The 20,531-nt window shown below is 44.6% G+C and overlaps 1 protein-coding gene across 2 annotated transcripts in view; it reads right to left on the bottom strand.

Annotated features, from left to right (window-relative positions):
* LOC310773613 (zinc finger protein GLI2-like) overlaps positions 1 to 20,531 on the bottom strand; it is a 138,848-nt gene that overhangs the window by 113,420 nt on the left and 4,897 nt on the right. For both annotated transcript variants that reach the window (XM_083633534.1, XM_083633535.1), the window contains exon 2: positions 10,994 to 11,110. In XM_083633534.1, coding sequence (XP_083489660.1) covers positions 10,994 to 11,093 — 100 coding nt within the window. In that variant the 5' untranslated portion in view covers positions 11,094 to 11,110. The remainder of the gene's footprint in view (positions 1 to 10,993; positions 11,111 to 20,531) is intronic.

Here is a 20,531-nt window from a genome sequence, read left to right as displayed (position 1 = left end):
TGATGTTTTTGAATTAACTGACGTTTTCAAATTGACGTCCTGTGGTTGGAGGATGTGCCGAAACATATTTTTGGTTCAGAAACGTTGATATTGAACATATCCGTGGTTTGCAGAAAACACAAAATGCCAACATATTATTCATTCGAATAGGTTGCTTCAAGACCAGTGTGGGTACATTTCCAGCTAGAGATTACTATGTGTTGCATGCATCTACTGTATGTGTGGTTCATGTGGAATATCTAGGCCAATGTTTCTTCAAGTTTAAGTCTCCTTAATGACTGTGCTCAGGCCTGAAAACAACTTGCAAAGAAAGAGAGCCATAAAGAAAGAGTGAGCGAGCAAGGAAGCGGGGGCAACAAGCCTTATGTATTTTTTTAAGCTGATTTTTATCCAGCAATCAACTCCCTGCCTATAAATAGAGTGAAAATACTGTTTTCACTTAGTGCCTGTAATCTTGAGGGTCCTTCAGACCAGCCTGTCCCCTGAGTGAAACTTCAGATAAAAGACGACGGGGGCGGGGCATCTGGGAAAGTCATCAAGCTAAATGTTTACAAAGAGCTGCAGAATGTATGTGTGTGCAGAAATCCCATTAGCCTGGATGACTCTGTACTGTATGTGCCCACAGTGGCTTACATGTGAGTCCTCATGTGGAAATGAACTGTGATCAGAGGGAAACTACTGAAGGGCCATAAGGGCCACACCAAGAGGACGTGACATAAAGCACCCATCTGAACACATCTTAAATTCGTACTTTTCTTAAAACAAGTGAATAAATCTGCAAGTGGATGGAGAGAATTGCACTTGTTTCCAATGCAAATCAGCTTGTTTTAAGACTTTTTCCCACGGCGCTGGGCCCGCAGGGCCCGCCGGGGTGAGGAGATGGCAAAGACAGGAGGGTTTAGGAGGGATGGCTAGAGGGATGTGGGTGGTGGGAGTGTGTGTGCTGCCATAACGCAGAATGGCCACACCATTGAGCTTGTTTTTAGCAAGGCAAGTGACATCTTGAATGCTGGTGCGGTGGATTGATCTTGCTTATTTCAAGAGAAGTTGACACTTGATTTAAGATCATTCAGACACACATGGCTCACATTCGTTTGTCGAGGGCGTCTGTAACTTTGTTCTAACAATGTAGCAAGTGCAGTGTGTGACTTTGTTAATGACGTAGCATAATGTAGTGAGTATTCTCTCTTTGTTTGTGATGTCATAATGTAGCGAGGGTCTGTCTCTGTAAATGATGTCATAATGTAGTGAATGTAGTCTACGGTATGTCTCTTAAGTGTCTACTGTATGTATTAGACAAAATATAAGGTCACAATGGAAAAATCCCAGACTATTTGTGTTATCTTTGATTATTCTGAGAAATATGATTTTTTTTTTAGATTTTTTTTTATCTATCTTAATCAGAGTTTGAAAATCAGCGTGCAGTACCAACTACCCCACTGAATAAAAAAAGAGAATAAACTAAAGGAAAATGTGATGGTTCTCAGCACTACACTGGAGTGCATGTGTCCGGGATGACAGAGAAATAGTAGGAGTTTGTGTGCAGAATGTAGCTGGTGTGTAAGTAAGCCCGTGCTAATGTCAGGGGGCTATTTTTCTGCCTGCTTCTCCCAGGCAAGGCCTCCCCGTGCAGGGCCTCATTTAGACAGCGCCCCCCTCTCCCTCCTTCTTCTCAGGAAGATTAGTGGCCGTCCTTTTGGAGTAGGAGGTGGACGCTGAGCCTTTTTCCGTCGCATTTTTCTCTGCCAGCGGGCCTGACCCCCTGAGTGCTCCCTGTGCAGCACGCTAGCTAGCGGTGGGGGCCCCGCGCATCCCGCCACCATCAATTACTCACTGTCCGCCGGCTTTACCGCTTTACCGGCCCGATAAAGAAATCCGTCCTTATCGCTAACCCACCTCTCTTAAAATACTATTTACACAGCCGGGACCCGTCTCCATTCATCTAACCCAGGGCCTATTGTCCACAGCTCTGGATTCATCACAATCAAGCTAATCCCCTTTGTTTCTAATGGGCAGTCCGGTCACCCTGCAGGCCTCAGCTCCATTTTGACACACAAGCTGGAAGAAGCCTATACAGATGTCACTACTATGCTGTTTGGTGGAAACTTTTGAGCACCTCACAGCAGTGGCTCTCAACATGGGGTCCGCGGACCAACAGTGGCCTTAAGGTGGGTCCTGCAAACTGATGAATTGTTAAACGTGGAAGTTGTTAAACGAAGATCCACAATGTAGGATCGAAACGTCAATTTATATTTTGTCCTCATTAAACTACGGCTTGGAATAAGTGTGCAGGCTCTACCTCTTTTCACTGAATTGTTAAACGTCCCCATTATTTCATTTACGCAAAGTTAAAACAATTAGAGAATGCAGAAGAGGTACTATTTTGACCATGTTCACTGTTGTCTCTCTACCTACAATACATATCTAATAGTATTCTCAGATTTGGGTCTGAGCGACAAAATCTCATCAAAGGGGGGTCCTGCATGGCTTGAGTGTGTACTAAATACAAATGTATTTATTTGTCGGCGGATAAGCCCCTTGAGATGCAGCATCCCGTTTACGAGGGGGTCCTCATTGAACAGAAAACATAGACCATAACAATTAAACAAGACAAAGTTAACAAAGGTAACAATCAACAAAAACAATTAACAAATACACATACTCTCCCACCATCCCAAACATCCCAAGCATCAATGAATATATACAGACAATCAGACATCAATACCAATGGGGTTTTCTCACATAGTTAAGTATAGACTATACACTATAATAGACTAAAGAACAATCAAAAACAAGACCAACTTGCTTTAAGATAAGCAAGTTAAGCAACCAATGAAGTCTTGAAGATATTAAAGGAAATAATTGATCTGAGCGAGTCGGGCAAATTATTCCAGTCTGATGGTGCTTTGAATTTGAAAGCCCAATTTGTTTCTATATTCTAGGGACAATAAAAAATGGTTGTTGAGTATGCCTTAGTGAATAAGATGATCTAAATGGAACTAAAAGCTGTGAGGGGTCCTTGATGTTGAAAATGTTTGAAAATCACTGCCTTATAGTACCTTACAGTACCATGAGTTCTTATTATAATCACTGCCTTATAGTACCTTACAGTACCATGAGTTCTTATTATAATCACTGACTTATAATACCTTACAGTACCATGAGTTCTTATTATATTCACTATCTTACAGAACCTTACAGTACCATGAGTTCTTATTATAATCACTATCTTACAGAACCTTACAGTACCATGAGTTCTTATTATAATCACTATCTTACAGCACCTTACAGTACCATGAGTTCTTATTATAATCACTGTCTTACAGCACCTTACAGTACCATGAGTTCTTATTATAATCACTGTCTTACAGAACCTTACAGTACCATGAGTTCTTATTATAATCACTGTCTTACAGCACCTTACAGTACCATGAGTTCTTATTATAATCACTATCTTACAGCACCTTACAGTACCATGAGTTCTTATTATAATCACTATCTTACAGCACCTTACAGTACCATGAGTTCTTATTATAATCACTGCCTTACAGCACCTTACAGTACCATGAGTTCTTATTATAATCACTGCCTTACAGCACCTTACAGTACCATGAGTTCTTATTATAATCTGCCTTAAAGTACCTTACAGTACCATGAGTTCTTATTATAATCACTATCTTACAGCACCTTACAGTACCATGAGTTCTTATTATAATCACTATCTTACAGAACCTTACAGTACCATGAGTTCTTATTATAATCACTATCTTACAGCACCTTACAGTACCATGAGTTCTTATTATTTTTAAGGGCAACCCAGTGGAATTCAATCCCCAAATTCTGGCAGCGTCATTGCTCATACTGAGCCCTCTGAACGACACGGGACCACCTTTGTAAATAGTAGCCAGCTGCAGCTAAACACGAGGAAAATGGCATCCTATTAATAATTATCAGTTTATTAATCGCTGGGTCAAGAGTAATTTTTTCCCTCTCTGAGACAAACATGTACTTTGTTAAAGTTCACAGATTAGTGGGGCCAAAAACTTAAACTTAAACCATAACTGCAATTTTGGTGCCTTCATTGTCTCATGTGAAATGAAAGTTTATATGGCCGTTCATGTGAATTTCCCTTGGGCTCTTAAAACCCATTGTAGCAAAAATGCATGGAGCTTTGATGAGAAAATAAGCATCCTTTTCTTCATTCCTGAAAAACAGACTTTTTGCAGATGCACCCTCCCCCCCTCCAACCCCCCACCCACCACCACCACCACCCAAGATACTAGGGAATACTGGTTAGGCCTGGCCCCCCGGGTTGCCCCGGGGCAGCCTAGGAGGTGCTAAGTACTTAGGTCCCTCCCTGCGGGCCAACCCAACTCAGCAAAAAGACCTGGGAGGCTGCGAGGAGGAATGGATGGAGAGAGGGATGGGGAGAGGGATAGGGGGGGGGTGTCGCGGGGCGGCTGCGGCGCTTAGCGCGGCACATCAATCTCCCTCTCGAATGACAAACTCACTCTCAGCAAGATGTATGTCATGAGCCACCAAAGCCAGTTCATCAAATCATTAGCAGCACCCAGGCCTTTCCTCTGGCCTAGTTTGCCGACACAGACAGAGAGCAGAGAATACAATGAGCTCAAACCTCTGGAAACGCTGCTGCCACGGTATTGTTCACTAGATTTCCAAGCAGACAAAATAATAAAGTATAGCTGCATTTAGTGACATATTTCAAGGTCCCACATTATTCACTTTTCGTGATTTTTTTTAATTTAAGAAAATAATAGTGTGGCTCATGATAAGAATAGTGTTCATGATGTTTTTAATATTATTATATTAGTTAAAAAGACATTTATTGAATTAATTTTATGCTGGACCCTGATTGGCCGAGAGCAGCAGCTCTTCTAATTCAAATGAGGTGAATCTGCTGAGTGGAGGCTTTCCGGGTTGACATTCGATTGGGTGGATTTCTAGTAATTCTTTAGTGAGGCAGCCAATCAGGACAGAGTCCAGTTGTGATGCGTTTCCTGTAAGTCTAATACTGCCTGGAAAAAAGGATGGATTTAAAAAAAATATATACTGTAACTTTAAATTTTTATCCACTCAAAAGAAAACCTAATTTTAACGTCTTCACATCTTTGACCATATATATATAAATAGAGGAAAATTTGAATTCCTATAATAGGGCCCCTTTAATTCTCCAAGGACATAGTCTAGAAATTGACCCCTACATCAATAAGGCATGGGTGGATTCATACATTCCGTAATTCTTCATGATTTTACTGCATTTCTCACCAATATTTCCCCTCTAAATACCTTCCGTTATTATGAATGGGTTTGAAATCATAAAGGTCCCCAAGATGGCGTAAATCTGTGCGCTCTGGCCTGGCCTGTATAAGCAGACAGATGCGTGCTGTCAGAGGAAATACAGGCGCTCATTTGAATCCATTAGCTGGGCAGCAGAGCCTGGGGCTTGCCGAGGGGAGGCGAGGGGGCTTCTGCCCAAACTGCACCGGTCCCTGGGACCGCTGCTCGGTAAACAACATGAGCGGCACCGAGGTCCAGAAGTCACCGAGCCAGAGTTTTATTTCACCGCTTGTTCCCTTCACCCCCCCCCCCCCCCCCCCCCCCAGTGAAAAATACAGACTAGGAGGGGGGTCGGAGTGCGTGTCATGGTGGACGGCGTGCAGAGGGGGGAAGGGGTGTATCATCAAAAAGGACCAGACAGGAGAGCCAGGAGCACCTGGGTCCATTCTAATTGACTGGGAGCGTGGCGTATCCACTTTTTAAACAAAGTGACGCTCACTTGAGCTTCATTATATGCGCACCCCATTTCCATAGGCCTCTGGGAACAGGACCTGGGCTGCTCACATCAAACAAATGGCCGCTCCATGATAAATGGTTCTATTAGCAAAGCAGATTGTTAAAGTGTGATATAACAGATCGGAGAGGGGCGCGGGGGCCCATTCATTTTCCTCCCTTCTGCACACATACGCCGCTGTAAATAGCTTGTTTTTATGTGTAAATAACATATTAAAACTCGGCATTAGCCGTGTCCTTTGATAGAGAGGAAATTGTTGTGAATAAATAACGTGGGACGGGAATATAAAACAGGGCGGGCTGTTATAGAGCAGGCGTCTCAGCTCAGAGGTGGGCATGACTTAGGTGACAGGAATTCTGCAGCCCATAGTAAAGCATACACTGACAATAACAGGGGCGCGGAACAGGGGCAGTATATTAGAATTGTCTACTTTTCCCTGGGCCGGCCAGCTTGGGAATAGGCTTTCAGGTTCAAGGACCTTGTCTCGTGTGCCTGCCTCTCTCATACTGCATATTCACTTATCAGGGCCTGGCAACAGGGATAATAATGCATATTACTGCCATAAGTAATTGCTCTGTCTCGGCACAGTGGCAGACGGCCGTGGTTTTTAGCACTGAGGCTGTACACGCTCCGATATCCCATTGGTGGAGATGCTCAGAGTCTTATTTATTTCAGATTAAAATATGGAGCGCTTTCCACAAAGCCGATAGGGAGGAAGAGTTATGGACTGTGTTTTTTACCAAGACAAGATTAAAAAACTCAATAGTTGTTACTGAAAATGGCCATACATAAACATGCAATTGGATGGTTGCGCTAAAAGTTCATGGTAGGTTATGGATTCAGGTAACAGAATTGAAGGGACAAGGGTCACGATGGAAACAAGTCTTGGACTTTTTCCTACATGCAATTTTTGTGCAAAGCATGCTATGTGTTTTTGACTTTGTCAAATAAGGAGAAAAAGTGATAGACTATCTCCCTTTTTTTGCAGTATTGTTATTAAGGCAACAAACACAGTGGTTCTCAATTTTTCTCCCATCAAGGACCCCTAAACTGACACAAATTGGACCACATGGACCCCCATTTGTCGCCTATGGTCCCCCATCTGATAAGATTTTTTGCTTTTATTACCGAAAGTGTATGAAAGCTTTACATTCTGTCGTTACTTATGGATGGAATTATATGTGATATAATTATAGAGACAATTAATTATTCTCCTTTTTCCTGGGGACCCCCTGAACTCCCCCAAGGACCCCACTTTGAGAAGCACTGCCTTTACCAAATGAACTGAGAGCCAGTGTTCATCAACTTACCCGTCAGGTTCCATCACAGTTCCTCCAGCTTTCACTCAAAATAAACGTATTCTTCTCGATGGGAATAAAGACCCAAAGTCCTCTCTACTCTCTAAATACAAAACATCACCGTCTTGTCTGCACGCAAAAACTCTGCAGTCCATAACCACATTTACATTTGCATTTTGGGCATTTAGCAGCATTAATATCCACAGGGACTCTCTCTGAAACATTAGTCCAGGCTGTCTGTCGTCTCGGCTGGAGAAGAACACCCAGTTAGAAAAACTCTGGCTGTCTATTCTTATGTCCCAGCTTCATCATCTACCTGCCGCACAAGAATTAGGACAACAAGTGTCCCAATTCTGATGTTTCGCCCCCTCGCATGTGACACAGATCTAATGGTTTCTAATCGGCGTGAACAACCAACAGCAACTTGGAGTCCCATTTCTTCATTTCCGATGAGGACCACAGGGATGTGTGGTACAACAGCGCATCCTGAGGCGTGAGAGCTACACGAGACCTGGATGTGAACACTCAACTGCCGTGACTATGTCAGTCTTGTCGAGTTCAATGACAACACAAACGAGCAAAAACTATGACATGGTGAAGGTTCATATCAAGGGACATTTAAATGTCTTGAAAATATAATAAAGGTGTATGAGCGGAGTTTATAGTGTGCAGGCTCTGCTACTACTTTTCTGCGATTGCAAGCACCTTAAATTCAATGTATAATTATTCATCTAAATATTTTTTCATTTTGAAGCAGCTCTGTTTTGAACTGATATCAGAAATATCTTAAAGCCCCCTCCAGTGTATTTTGACATTTTTAAGATATTTCATATTTTTTAGTCATAATCCTGACAATGTTGATTAGCCACACTGTTCGCCAAATATTCTTGACCTGTTGTGCTCAAGTTCAGAAATCTAAGTTAGTTATTATTCTTGTTAAGATGGAACGATGACGTATGACTATAAGTGGAACTAGTCATACGTAATGTCAATTTGAAGCATTTATGAGCTAGCATGTTAACTAGCTAGCTAGCTAGCTAGCTGTTAGCTGCGCTAGCTAAGCCCCGCTGCCTGTTGTTGTACTAAGCTTTGTCGGTCTCAAATTGCCCCTAACGTGTCTGAGTCACACTGATTTCAATGGTGCCCTCTGTTTTGAACTCTGTTTCCCCAGTTGTTGAGATCTCAGCAAGGTAAATGCGGCTATCGCTAAACTGTGGAGGGATGCAAATAGCATAGCACAGAATCAGATGTGCGATTATAGAGCAGGCGCTCATAAAACACTTTTTGTGGGACGGGACATGTGACCTTTGGGTTACAAGAACGACTCTCTGCCCATCACTCCTGTTTATTTCTACATAAATGTGAAGAAGGCGAAGAGTACGCTCACATCTTTTATGATCAAATATTGAGTAAGTGAAGTTCGTCAAGAAATGGAACACTGTGGATCTTTGGTTTATGCATGTGCCAGCTAGACATGTCGAATTGTCCTACATTGATATTCTCTTATAAACAATTAATTGTTGATGTCTTGGTTATGGCAGGCCACCAAGTTGAGAGGGAAAAATGTCCCTAAATCACTCGTTATATTTCCATTTCAAAGGTGGGGCCATCACTTGGCATCTTTATCAATCTCACATGCCCCATGTCGTCCGCTGCTCCACCAGACACCCCCCCCCCCCGCTCAGAGGTAAGAACAAGGTCTTTCAGCCTCATTATACCAGACCTTCATCACACATTCACTGACATCTTTAAAACATGCATTCTCTCTCTCTCTCTCTCTCTCTCTCTCTCTCTCTCTCTCATGTCATCCTTACCTCTACTTCATGGGACGAACACATTTGCCAACACTCGTGTACATGCGCTTTGAATGTGGGTCAATGCTTTGACAGGCCAAAGTATGACTGCTTTTGTCACGATTACCCTTTTTTGTTGTGTGTGTGCACACTGATTCTCCACTGGTTAAGGGCAGCACAGATGATTTGTAATATACAGAGAGAAATACTAGGCCTACTCAAGGAATTGTAAGTTGAGATGCAGAGGAATTATCCAGCGGTACAGTTAAATGTCGAGGAAGAAGACTGGAAGATTGGAAGTTGCGTAGACGCATGTTTCATACTGCAGATCTACCCCAAAATGTCTGTAACATCATGCTCTCACACGCCAAGCACTCCACATCCCATCGTGCCCCAGAGACATCTTCATGTTTCAAAGATCTGACTGTGAAACTTAAAGTCTCTGCAAGTTCAAGTTGTTTTCTGGTGAGGTGCCAAAACGGCCCGATTCCAGCTCTGTTTCTTGATCAATTAATGAATATTTCTTTGATAATGGCAGGCCACCAAGTCCTTCATTAAAGAGTAAAAATGTCACTAAATCACACATTATATTTCCATTTCAAAGGTGGGCCATCACTCGCCATCTTTGACAATCTCCACCAGCCTTTTTTTCTTCTTCTCAGTAATTCATCCCTTTTATACTCTGGAGGTAAGAACAAGGTCTTTCAGCCTCATTAAACCAGGCTTTCATCACACGTTCACGGACATCTTTAAAACATGCATTCTCTCTCTCTCTCTCTCTCCATCTGTCTCTCTCTCTGTCTCTCTCCCTCTGTTTCTCTCTCTGTCTCTCTCTCTCTCTCTCTCTCTCTCTGTCTCTCTCCCTCTGTCTCTCTCTCTGTCTCTCTCCCTTTCTCTGTTCCTCCCCCTGAGAGAGAGGATCACTGCTACTCTTCATTTAGTTCAACAACAAAAACACTCGTTCTCACCTGCCGCGGCCCCTCTCTTGTCATGTTATCTATTCATCAGCGTTTATGCGCGCCTCAAACGGCGGCACACTCCTCGACTGCACGACTGTACGCGCCACGAGGACTCGACTCGGCGGTGTCGCGAGGCGGCCGCTCGGTATTAACGATGCTCTTTTAAGGCCCCGGCTGCATTAGGATTCCTATCAGACATCTACTGTAAGTCACCTCTGACTGCCGCTGCGTTTGGGGGGGGGGGGGGGGGGGGGGCCTTATCAGGCTCAACTACAGTAGAGCCCAGAGCATCGTCTCCCAAGATGGCCTTTTATCTTTGTAATGTATATTTCATCGGGTGCGTTTGCTCCCCTTTGCCCCCTCGCTGAGCCCTGCGAGACCATGGTTTATTCTGACACACAGCATGCAAGGTACCGACAGAGCAACTCAGTATCACCGCACGGCGTACAAATAACACGCCTTTCCGCTTTCAAAACACATGCAATGTGTATGTTCAAGTCCAATCTTATGTGGGTTGCCTACCACCGTGGAGACCCGGGTTCAATTCGCGGCTGCGGTACTTCTGGCTTGGTCAGACGTTCCTACAGACACAATTTGCCGTGTCTGTGGGTGGGAAGCCGAATTAAGGGTATGGTCAGTCAGGGCGCCTGTTCGGGGGGGTGGAGGGAAACTGGGGGGAATAGCGTGATCCTCCCACACACTATGTCCTGCCGGTGAAACCCCTCGCTGTCAGGTGAAAAGAAGAGGCTGGCGACTGCACTGAAGTATCGGAGGAAGCATCTGCTAGTGTACGGCTCTCCCCAGATCGGCAGAGGGGGTGGAGCCATGACCGGGACAGTAGGGGGAATTGGCCAATGGCTAAGTATAATTTAGGAGAAAATTCTAAAAAAAAAAAATCTATGTGGGTTAAGAAACTAACTTTAAAGGGTGTCTGGGCTCGAACTGGGGCTCGAACTGGGGCTCTCACAATGAGAAAGTTTGGAGTCCGCGACACTACCTAGCCGCCCACCCCACACCTTCTTCACTTGTCAGTGGCCTATTTCAGTATAAGACTGTGGTTACTCAAACAAGTGTAATGCTTGGCGTATTCACTGCACGTAACTCAAAGCTGGAAAGTTGTGTTAGTGTTACCTCTCGTCACTGTAGGTGAGGGTTTTTTCGGGAGCTCGCCATAACCGCTCCCGTCCATCTTGTCTTTCTTCTCGGCAGCCGTCGATGAGGAGGTTTCCATGGCCGGCGTCACACGCTCTGCAAGTGAAGGAGGGGGCACAAAGGAGGCGTTAATTGTGAATGAGTGGAGTAGTACACTCAGGCACACTGAGGAGAGGAAGTGTTCACACACTGGACTCAGGACCAGACACACTCCAGGCACGCTGAGGAGAGGAATGAGACACACACTGGACTCAGGACCAGACACACTCCAGGGCTCGTGCAGCAAGAGTGCGCTCAGATGTTCCCGCTTGAGAGTTTCTTTGTGAAAAAGACTTGTCAGGAGCACTGAGTGTGAGGAGCATTGTGATCTCCATAAGACAAATACCAAAAGAGTTGTAACACAGTGCAGTCAGTGCTGTCACTTTGCATAAAAACACACATTTGTCTCAAAGGAAAGTTTATATATTCATTGTAATAAGGCCATTACCCTTGGGCCTTTGAAAGCTGCTAAAAAAAACACTGCGTACTTTCAAGAATACGTTGGCCTCCAAGAGAAAAGAAATGCTCTTTTGTACCTCCTGGAGAAAAGGACTAACAGCTAACTAACAGCAGCACGTAGTATAGGCTTCATTTGCCACATGAGGAGGTGCTGCAGCAACAGCGTTAGCACACTTTCAATTAGCGGAGGGGGGGGGGGCATCCTGTAACCAAAAGGTCAGAGGTCAAACCCCTTAGAACATCCAGTGTGTCCATCAACAGCAAGTGTCTTTCAAGCAGACACTGAACGCATAGTCTCTCAAGCCAGACTATCTCTTCTACAATATTTGAATGCTCCAGACCAGACAGTCTGTAAGTTTGCCCATTACAATTTTGGAAGGGAGTTATTTGACCAATCACGGCACATGTAAACATAACCGAGGCAGGTGATTGGTGAAATGAGCGGATGTCCCGCCTAGAGCGGGCGCCCCGCCTTTAGGCGGAACATGATAGTTTTGACCAACTTTCCTATCTTATGAAGTACAGAGCATGCAAATTGCAGGAGCCAACACGTCTGTTTTAAGAGACTACCAAACCCCTAACAGTTCACTCAATGGTAATAAATGGATAAGAAAAGCCGCTCTCAGTCTCATTCCCAACTCATTTGGGCAGGAAGCCTTCATGTCACTTTTTTAACACAGTGGGTCACCCTTTTTCCTCATTTTCCAACATGCAGGGTAGTGCAATATAATCTAGACTTCCATAGAACTCCCACAATATGCAGGGTCAACCAATAGAGTCTAGACTTCCATATAACTCCCACAATGTGCAGGGTAGTCCATAGACTTCTATAGAACTCCCACAACATGCAGGGTACTCCAATAGAGTCTAGACTTCCATAGAACTCCCACAACGTGCACGGTAGTCCATAGACTTCTATAGAACTCCCACAACATGCAGGGTACTCCAATAGAGTCTAGACTTCCATAGAACTCCCACAACGTGCAGGGTAGTCCATAGACTTCTATAGAACTCCCACAACATGCAGGGTACTCCAATAGTCTAGACTTCCATAGAACTCCCACAACGTGCAGGGTAGTCCATAGACTTCTATAGAACTCCCACAACATGCAGGGTACTCCAATAGAGTCTAGACTTCCATAGAACTCCCACAACGTGCAGGGTAGTCCATGGATTTCTATAGAAATCCCACAACATGCAGGGTAGTCCAATAGAGTCTAGACTTCCATAGAACTCCCACAACGTGCAGGGTAGTCCAATAGAGTTTAGACTTCCATAGAACTCCCACAACATGCAGGGTAGTCCATAGACTTCTATAGAACTCCCACAATGTGCAGGGTAGTCCAATAGACTTCTATAGAACTCCCACAACGTGCAGGGTAGTCCAATAGACTGCTATAGAACTCCATCAACGTGCAGGGTAGTCCAATAGACCTCTATAGAACTCCCTCAACGTGCAGGGTAGTCCAATAGACTTCTATAGAACTCGCACAACATGCAGGGTAGTCCAATAGACTTCTATAGAACTTGCACAACATGCAGGGTAGTCCAATAGACTTCTATAGAACTCCCACAATGTCTGAAATTGACACCACGGGAGTGTGACATTGTAATAAAACGGTGGCCAGTAAGGCCATTGTGGTCGGGGTGGAGGATGGGCGTATAGGTTTGACCGGGGTTCAATTCCCAGGGTTTTAAAAGTACATTTGTCCCTTTTGGCTTAGAGCCAGCCTCAAGTGGCATTCGAGGAACTACAGTTTTTGGTACTTCCACATTGGCCTCAATTTTCAATTCTGCCGTGGGTTTTTTGTCATGAAAGACAACATGTGGGTGTCTCTCTTCCCCACGAAACCCCCCACGATTCATGACTCAATTTGCTCTCTGGTGGGGCAGGGAGGGGGGGGGGGGGTTGGTGTGGGAGGGGAGTTAAGAGGAGGGGGAGGGGGTGCATGGGTCTTAACCCTGCATGTCATCAGAGTTTATTTGACTATTGACCTTTCTGTCAGCGCTATTCAAGAAGACTTTTGTGGCTTGCTCTGTTAGAACAATACCACCTTATCTTCAAAGCCGGCATGGAAATAAAGAGGAATATGGCAACACAAAACACCCTCAGTATCTTCTCCATTCGGATTATATTATCCTCAATGTGACTAAAAAGAAAAAAGTCTCGCTTTTCATTCAATCTGATCTCTCCAACAGCACTTCTGTGTATCTGCTACATGCTTTCCTAAGTATTTGTCTTTATTAGGACAGAAGCTTCTGGCTGAAACCAGCAGGGGTGCATTTGGTTTGAACTATTACGCCCCATATGGCACTGAGGCTAACCTGGATAAATAAAGGTAAAAAAAATAAAAAATAAATAAACTGGTTTGGTACCAGTGCCACATGTTTCATTTCTTCTTGGGTCAAGTCCATTAAAAACCATAAAAACATGCAGAAGATCAGATCGTCATCGTCATCCGACCAGTGACGACAACACCCGAAGTTGGTCCCCGGGCGCTGTACGAGAAAAGCGACCACTGCTCCTGGCCTGCCCCCCGGAGGAAAGGACAAGCCAGGATGGGTTAAATGCAGAGGACAAATTTCACCGGCCACCGTCAGCATGTGTGTGTTTGTGGCCGTCCGTGCATGTGTTGATGTGTAATCGTGTGACAATAAAGACGGGCTTGTCCGTCTGAAATCGTGTTTATCGTGTTTAAATCGTCTACCACGTCTTCAATGTCATTCGCTGTTATCTTCACAGGAGACTTCCTCAGAGACCATATAGCTGTTTTTCTACATGTTTACATTTTGAGGCTGGCATTTAGCTGGTGCTCTGGCTTTGGAGTCTTTCTCAAGGGCATGGGCTCATTGGCCGTCACAGGGATCAAACATGTGACCCTCTGGTTACGGGACGGCGCCTGTCATCACCCTCCCATCCCAGCCCACACAGAGGTCACACTCTTAGATGGACCAACAGTTCATTGAGCGAGCCCAGTTTATTACCTCTTTAACAAAGCGTGGTTTGTGACTGACACTTTTGTCTGCTGTCTTTATTGCGATGGATGGATCCGTGTAACAGGTGTGAGGGGCCAGGAGTGAAGGCTCATGGGACGTCCCACCCACCACACACACACTCAGACACAAACCCGCCTTTAGTTGAGGTGATATATGTGGCACGTAATGGCAGTCTTTCACACTTGCAGTCCTCTGATGTGTCCTCACAAATCACTATTAGTCAGACTTAACATTTGCTGTTCACACATTTAGCGGTTCAGATGTGTTAGCAGCTAACAGCTAACAGTTAGCCCTACAGCCTGAGAAAATATTTACACTAGGCTAGGCCTATATGTGGTGACCTTTTTGATATACATGTATTACTGAAAATGCTGATTGGTGGTCACTGATTATGTGTTTTTGAAGAGTGCTGTCTTTTAACAAGTCAATCTATAAACCAGGGACTATTAGCAGTAACCAACCATTTGTGGCATAATAAGCTAGTTACTTCCTCACCAAAACAACAATGCAAGTTACCCTAAAATCATAATAATAACTGAAAATGACACAAAGATGCAAACTACTCAGTACCATTAGGATATACAGTAGTGACACTGACACACACTGGGATTGTAGCTTTGACCACAAACTATCTGTACTAGTAGCAGTAAAATGCTGTTACTACACCAAAACAACCCCAAAAACCATACAAAAAGAATGAAAAGTACACGAATACTCCGCTGTAGAGTGACACACACTAGGATTGTACTTTTGAACTGTACAAACTAGCTAAACATAGTTTACTAGTTAACAGCCAGCTAGTGGAGTAATGAGCTGTCACCTCCTACTGTCGACAGTGAAGGCCTTTAAAGAGTCACACAATGATTCATTTGACTATAATAGAATAGCCAACAAAGAGATCCTTACAATAAGGTCATTTAAGAGAACAACAACTTCAGAGTCCCCCCCAGCCAAGTCATTGTGTTGAACTCAATGGCTGTTTGTTCTTCTGCCTCATCCTCACTACTTCTTTACTTCCAATGAGAGGAATGCAAACACTCATCAAAGAGCAGCATCTCTCTCCATCTCACTACCTTTCCTTAGTTATTCCAGTTGATGTGATTATCTCAGGCCACAGTGCTGTTGTTGTGCCATGTGTGCTTGTCTTACTAAGCTCTGCACCAATGCCACCAAGACACATTCCTGTACACTTATTAGACTTGGCCAATAAATGATTCTGATAGATATAGATTTTGCAGTTTAACACAAGAGTATTTATATTTCTGTGAACTTTCACTTTTCTTCATTACGTTTCCCTAAGCACTTTACTTGTTACTACAAAATAAAATCTGCATACATTTGGTAGCCTGCAAGCACGCAGGTTTGGTGAATGTTCCTAGCTTGCAAGTTATGTTAATCACGAGCCACACTTCATTCCAGTTGGTGGCTGTATAATGGACCATAATGTTGTTTGCCAGATGCTATAAAACTCAAGAAGAAGAAGATTTCCACTCAAGCCCAGTCATGTCTTTTGCTACGCCTTTTATTAACAGCTTTTACTGGTACTTTTACATTTAATATCAGAAAATTACCTTTGATACTTTTGATAGCCTATAGGCCTACAGTTAATAACGGATAGCCTAATGTACTTTATAAGACTTTTTCTCAATAGGCTATTCTAATAGGACTATTCTACCAAAGTCGTTTTCTGGTAAGATATCTGTAGGCTACTTTTTCTCAAGTGTGGCTTTCAGGTACTTCATCCACCACTGTCCTTTAATCATGATGTAAGTATTTGTCATGAATTCACATAGTTGTGTCTACATTTACATGTGGCAGAGACTGCAGAGATCCTGTACAGGCTGCATGCCAAAACCTCAATGAAATCCACACCAAGACAAACAAAGCGTAACCACAAAATCACACCGGTAACACGCCGGATAAAATACAAAATAGAAAACACTATAGGTGTGATTTCCTGGAAGTCACACGGACTGCGGTTAAGATGGAGGGTATTCCCGGCGTCAGGAAAACAAATGCCTGTGCCTTCCAGGTGTACTCATCTTACAGAGAGCCGTTTGGCTCATCACCGAGGATCACAGCCGCGTCCCCCTGAGTTATTACAGCAGCTCTTGTCAACCAAACTAATGACTGTGTCTGGACTCCAAAGGTCACGGCGTAGCAGAGTAAAATCACAAGAGCACGCAGTCAATTCCTGGGCTCGGCTCCCCTCCGAAGGGCCACTTGCTGGAATTTATGGTTGGGCCCTACACCTATTCTCCTTTGAATAATAGCTATCCCGTAAAAGAAGCCCAGGTCGGTGGCGAGTCTAAAATAGAAAGCAGCTCCGACTGAGGAGGGGGTTGTTTATTGTGCGAGCGGCAAATGCACAAATAGAGGTTAACAGTGACATTTGAATTTATACCGACTTACGAGACTTGTTCCTCTTAACTTCAAGATAAGCGACGAGACCCAAAAAAACATCTCCAATATGAAAGCTAAAAAGAGAGCACGGGGGAAACAGAAATATTCCCTTGGAGCAAAATATGATAAAGCTATTGTATTCTTTTACTTTTGTTAAGATTATTTGTTATGGCATTTTTTTTTCTAAATATTTCCCCCCCGATTTTTTTTATCCCATTTTTATCCCCCATTAGTGCATTTATTTATTTTTTCTTTTGTATTTTTATTTATTTATCCTGGTTGCAGCTCCACCCTCTGCTGGTCTGGGGAGAGCCGATATTGGCTCCATGCTTCCTCCAAGACATGGGCAGTAGCCAGCCGCTTCTTTTCACCCGACAGGGGAAGCTTCACCGGTAGGACATAGCACGTGGGAGGATCACGAGTTCCCCTCCCTCCGAACAGGCGCCCCGAACGACCAGAGGAGGCACCACTTCAGTGACCAGGATATTGCATGTTTTGGTGAGGGGTTCCTATATGAAGGAAACCCCAGGGGGCACGGGGAGAACATGCAAACTCCACACAGAAAGGCCCTTTTGACGACGACACCCGGGCGGGTGGGCACTCGAAGACATGCGGACGGACACGCACTCCTTCAGCGCTCACAGCGTCCCAGGTGGGAATCGAACCCAGGACCTTCTAGCTTATATTCTATTCTATTCTATTCTATTAAATTCTATTCCCACTCTAGTCTCTAGGAGACTGTGGATATGCAGTGTACAGGAGCAGCCAGGTGGTGGGTGGCTACAGAGAGGTGTCCCATGGCTCGCTTAGCCAACCCAACCCCCCCCCCCGCCCTGGATGTCCAATATCCTGTGGCTGATCTCCTCCTGCCCACACCAACAGCAAACAGATGTGGGGGCTGAGTTCAGACCGCATCACACCGCACCGCACCGCACGTGCGATCGTGCCAAAGCAGACCCCGGCCTCACCTTTCTGCTTCATGTGTTCTGTGTGACTAGACGGGCACATGCACACGCTCCATATGAATGCAGACCAGACCAGCTCATGCACCTTGGTAGGTTCGTATTCGTGGCTTTTGCGCTTCTCATGACCAAGGCATGCCTGAAAACGCCAGTATATTACTGGTACAGTACTGTCTGAAAATTCAGCTATCCCCCAACAAGAACAAACAAACCCAAAACACTGGAATGGGACAGGGGTTCCGGTTCCTCTTCATTCAGGCAATCCTGAACAAAGTCACATTATTTACATAACTGTAGTGCTGTCCGCATTGCAGCACCGTCTGCACCTGGAATAGCAGGTATTGCGCGGCCTTGCATGCAACTCGACGCTATGATTACATTCTAACAACATGAACTCAACCAGAGAGGACAGACATCTCTACTGGGGTGCACTGTGCCTTTAAGTCCCACCACCCATGCGTCCCCCAGCTCCCTAAAACCTCGGTGATTGACAGCATGCAGTATGTCCTGCCCACTGGCCATCGCCGTCACCGCCTAGGCTTCTTTGATCCCTGACCCCTGACCCTTGGCCAAATGGTCTGCCTGCAACACGGCCACTCACTGTTTTACAGCCACCGTTTGGGCCACTGGCTTCCTCTCTGCTGCCCCTTCAGCTGACCCTTTTATTAACACCTGCAGTGACACTTTCTTCTTAAAGGCCTCTCCAACACGCTCGATTCCTAGGCTCGCCCGCTGCGCGGCCTCGCCCACCCTGCATCTCGTCGAGCTGGCCCTCGCATAATGCAGCTCGGTTGCTGCGTGGCCTCGCTTTACCTATTGGCGCGCACGCAATGTCTCCCTCTCTCTCCCTCAGTCTCTCTCCATCAGTCTCTCTCCCTATACTCTCTCTCCATCTCCCTCAGTCTCTCTCCCTCTCCCCCTGTCTCTTTCCATTTTAAAGCTATCACACGCTTGGCTTGTAACAAACAGAAATTGATAAGTCTGGGTTTCCTTGCATTTACTGAAAGGTTTTCAAGGTATAATGTGTAACAAAACATAGTTTAGCTTCAATTGGAACAATAGTTTCTATCATTTTGGAAATCTGCTCCAGAACTTCTTTCCAATACATCTGGAGCTTCGGACATTCCCACATGCAGTGAAATAAGGTGCCAATTTCTTCATTACACTAGTGCAACTGTCAGGAATACTAGGATTAAAAGTGTCAGGAATACTAGGATTAAAACGGTGTAATTTGACAGGCGTAATGTAAGTCCTGAGCAGCCATTTATACTGTAACAGTTTGCCTCTGGTGTTTATAGGTTGGGTTTGGGCTTGATGGCATACAGTACATCCTCCCAGTCCTCTGTGGGGATTTCCAGCTGAAGATCCTTCTCCCATGCGGATAGACAAGAAAGGGAGTTGTCCTTAGACCCTGCTAGTAACATACCATAAAAACTGGACAACTGACAACTGACAACTACAGCTTTTCAGTTTACTTCCGCGTCATCAGAGGAAAGCTGGGGTGGTGGTTGTCCACTGGTTAAACACAACGTTACATCCCCAACTGTCCTTTCTGAGTGCCAGTATGAGTTAGTGTGATTCACTTTATCATTACCCCGATCTGCTCGTTAAACACAACGTTACATCCCCAACTTTCCTTTCTGAGTGCCAGTATGAGTTAGTGTGATTCACTTTAGCATTACCCTGATTTGCTCGTTAAACACAATGTTACATCCCCAACTGTCCTTTCTGAGTGCCAGTATGAGTTAGTGTGATTCACTTTATCATTACCCTGATCTGCTCGTTAAACAAACATTACATCCTCAACCAAGTGGCCAACGAAAGTGAGATGTGTGTGCGTGCGCACGTGCGTGCTTGCGGTCCGTGTGTGTGTGTGTGTGTGTGTGAGAGAGAGAGAGCTAGAGCAGGCGTGTATGTAATCTACCCAAATGGTGTGTGTGTGTGTGTGTGTGTGTGTGTGTGTGTGTGTGTGTGTGTGCGTGTGCGTGTGTGCGTGCGTGCGTGCCTGTGACGTGTGTGCCTGTGACGTGTGTGTGTGTGTGTGTGTGTGTGTGTGTGTGCGTGTGTGTGTGTGTGTGTGTGCGTGCGTGCGTGCGTGCCTGTGACGTGTGTGTGTGTGTGTGTGTGTGTGTGTGTGTGTGCGCGTGCTAATGCAAATGCCTCTCCAAATAATATTGACAATAATCTCTATTTGCAAAATGCGGTTACAAAGGGCTTCACAAGCAAGGAAAACAAAAATGAACAAAAGTCATAGATCAATCAAATAGAAAGAACAATGAAGTAAAACAGTAACATAAAATAAATATAAATAAATAAAAATAAAGTTAAAAGTTAGACCCAGACTAAAACTAATGGAGTAGATAAATAACACACAAGGCAACAAGGAAAAAGGCATTAGAAGCCAACGGTTACAGAAAGGCCTTCTGATAAAAGGCAGAAGTGGTTTAAACCAGTGGTTCTCAACATGGGGTCCGGGGACCACCAGGGGTCCTTGAGGGGGTTCCAGGGGGTCCCCAGCAAAATGACCATTTCTTAAACTTCACAGTTATTTAGTTTGCAAGAAGTTAACACCATTAGAGAATGTAGAAGAATAACTGTTTTGATCATACCTACAATACAGATAAATGCAATTCTGGAAAAAATCATATCTAAAAATA

Source organism: Poromitra crassiceps, assembly GCF_964638095.1.
Source record: "Poromitra crassiceps genome assembly, chromosome: 3".
Lineage (NCBI taxonomy): Eukaryota > Metazoa > Chordata > Actinopteri > Beryciformes > Melamphaidae > Poromitra > Poromitra crassiceps.
The sequence above is the reverse complement of the archived record's forward strand: the minus strand, read 5'-3'. Positions and strand labels throughout refer to the sequence as shown.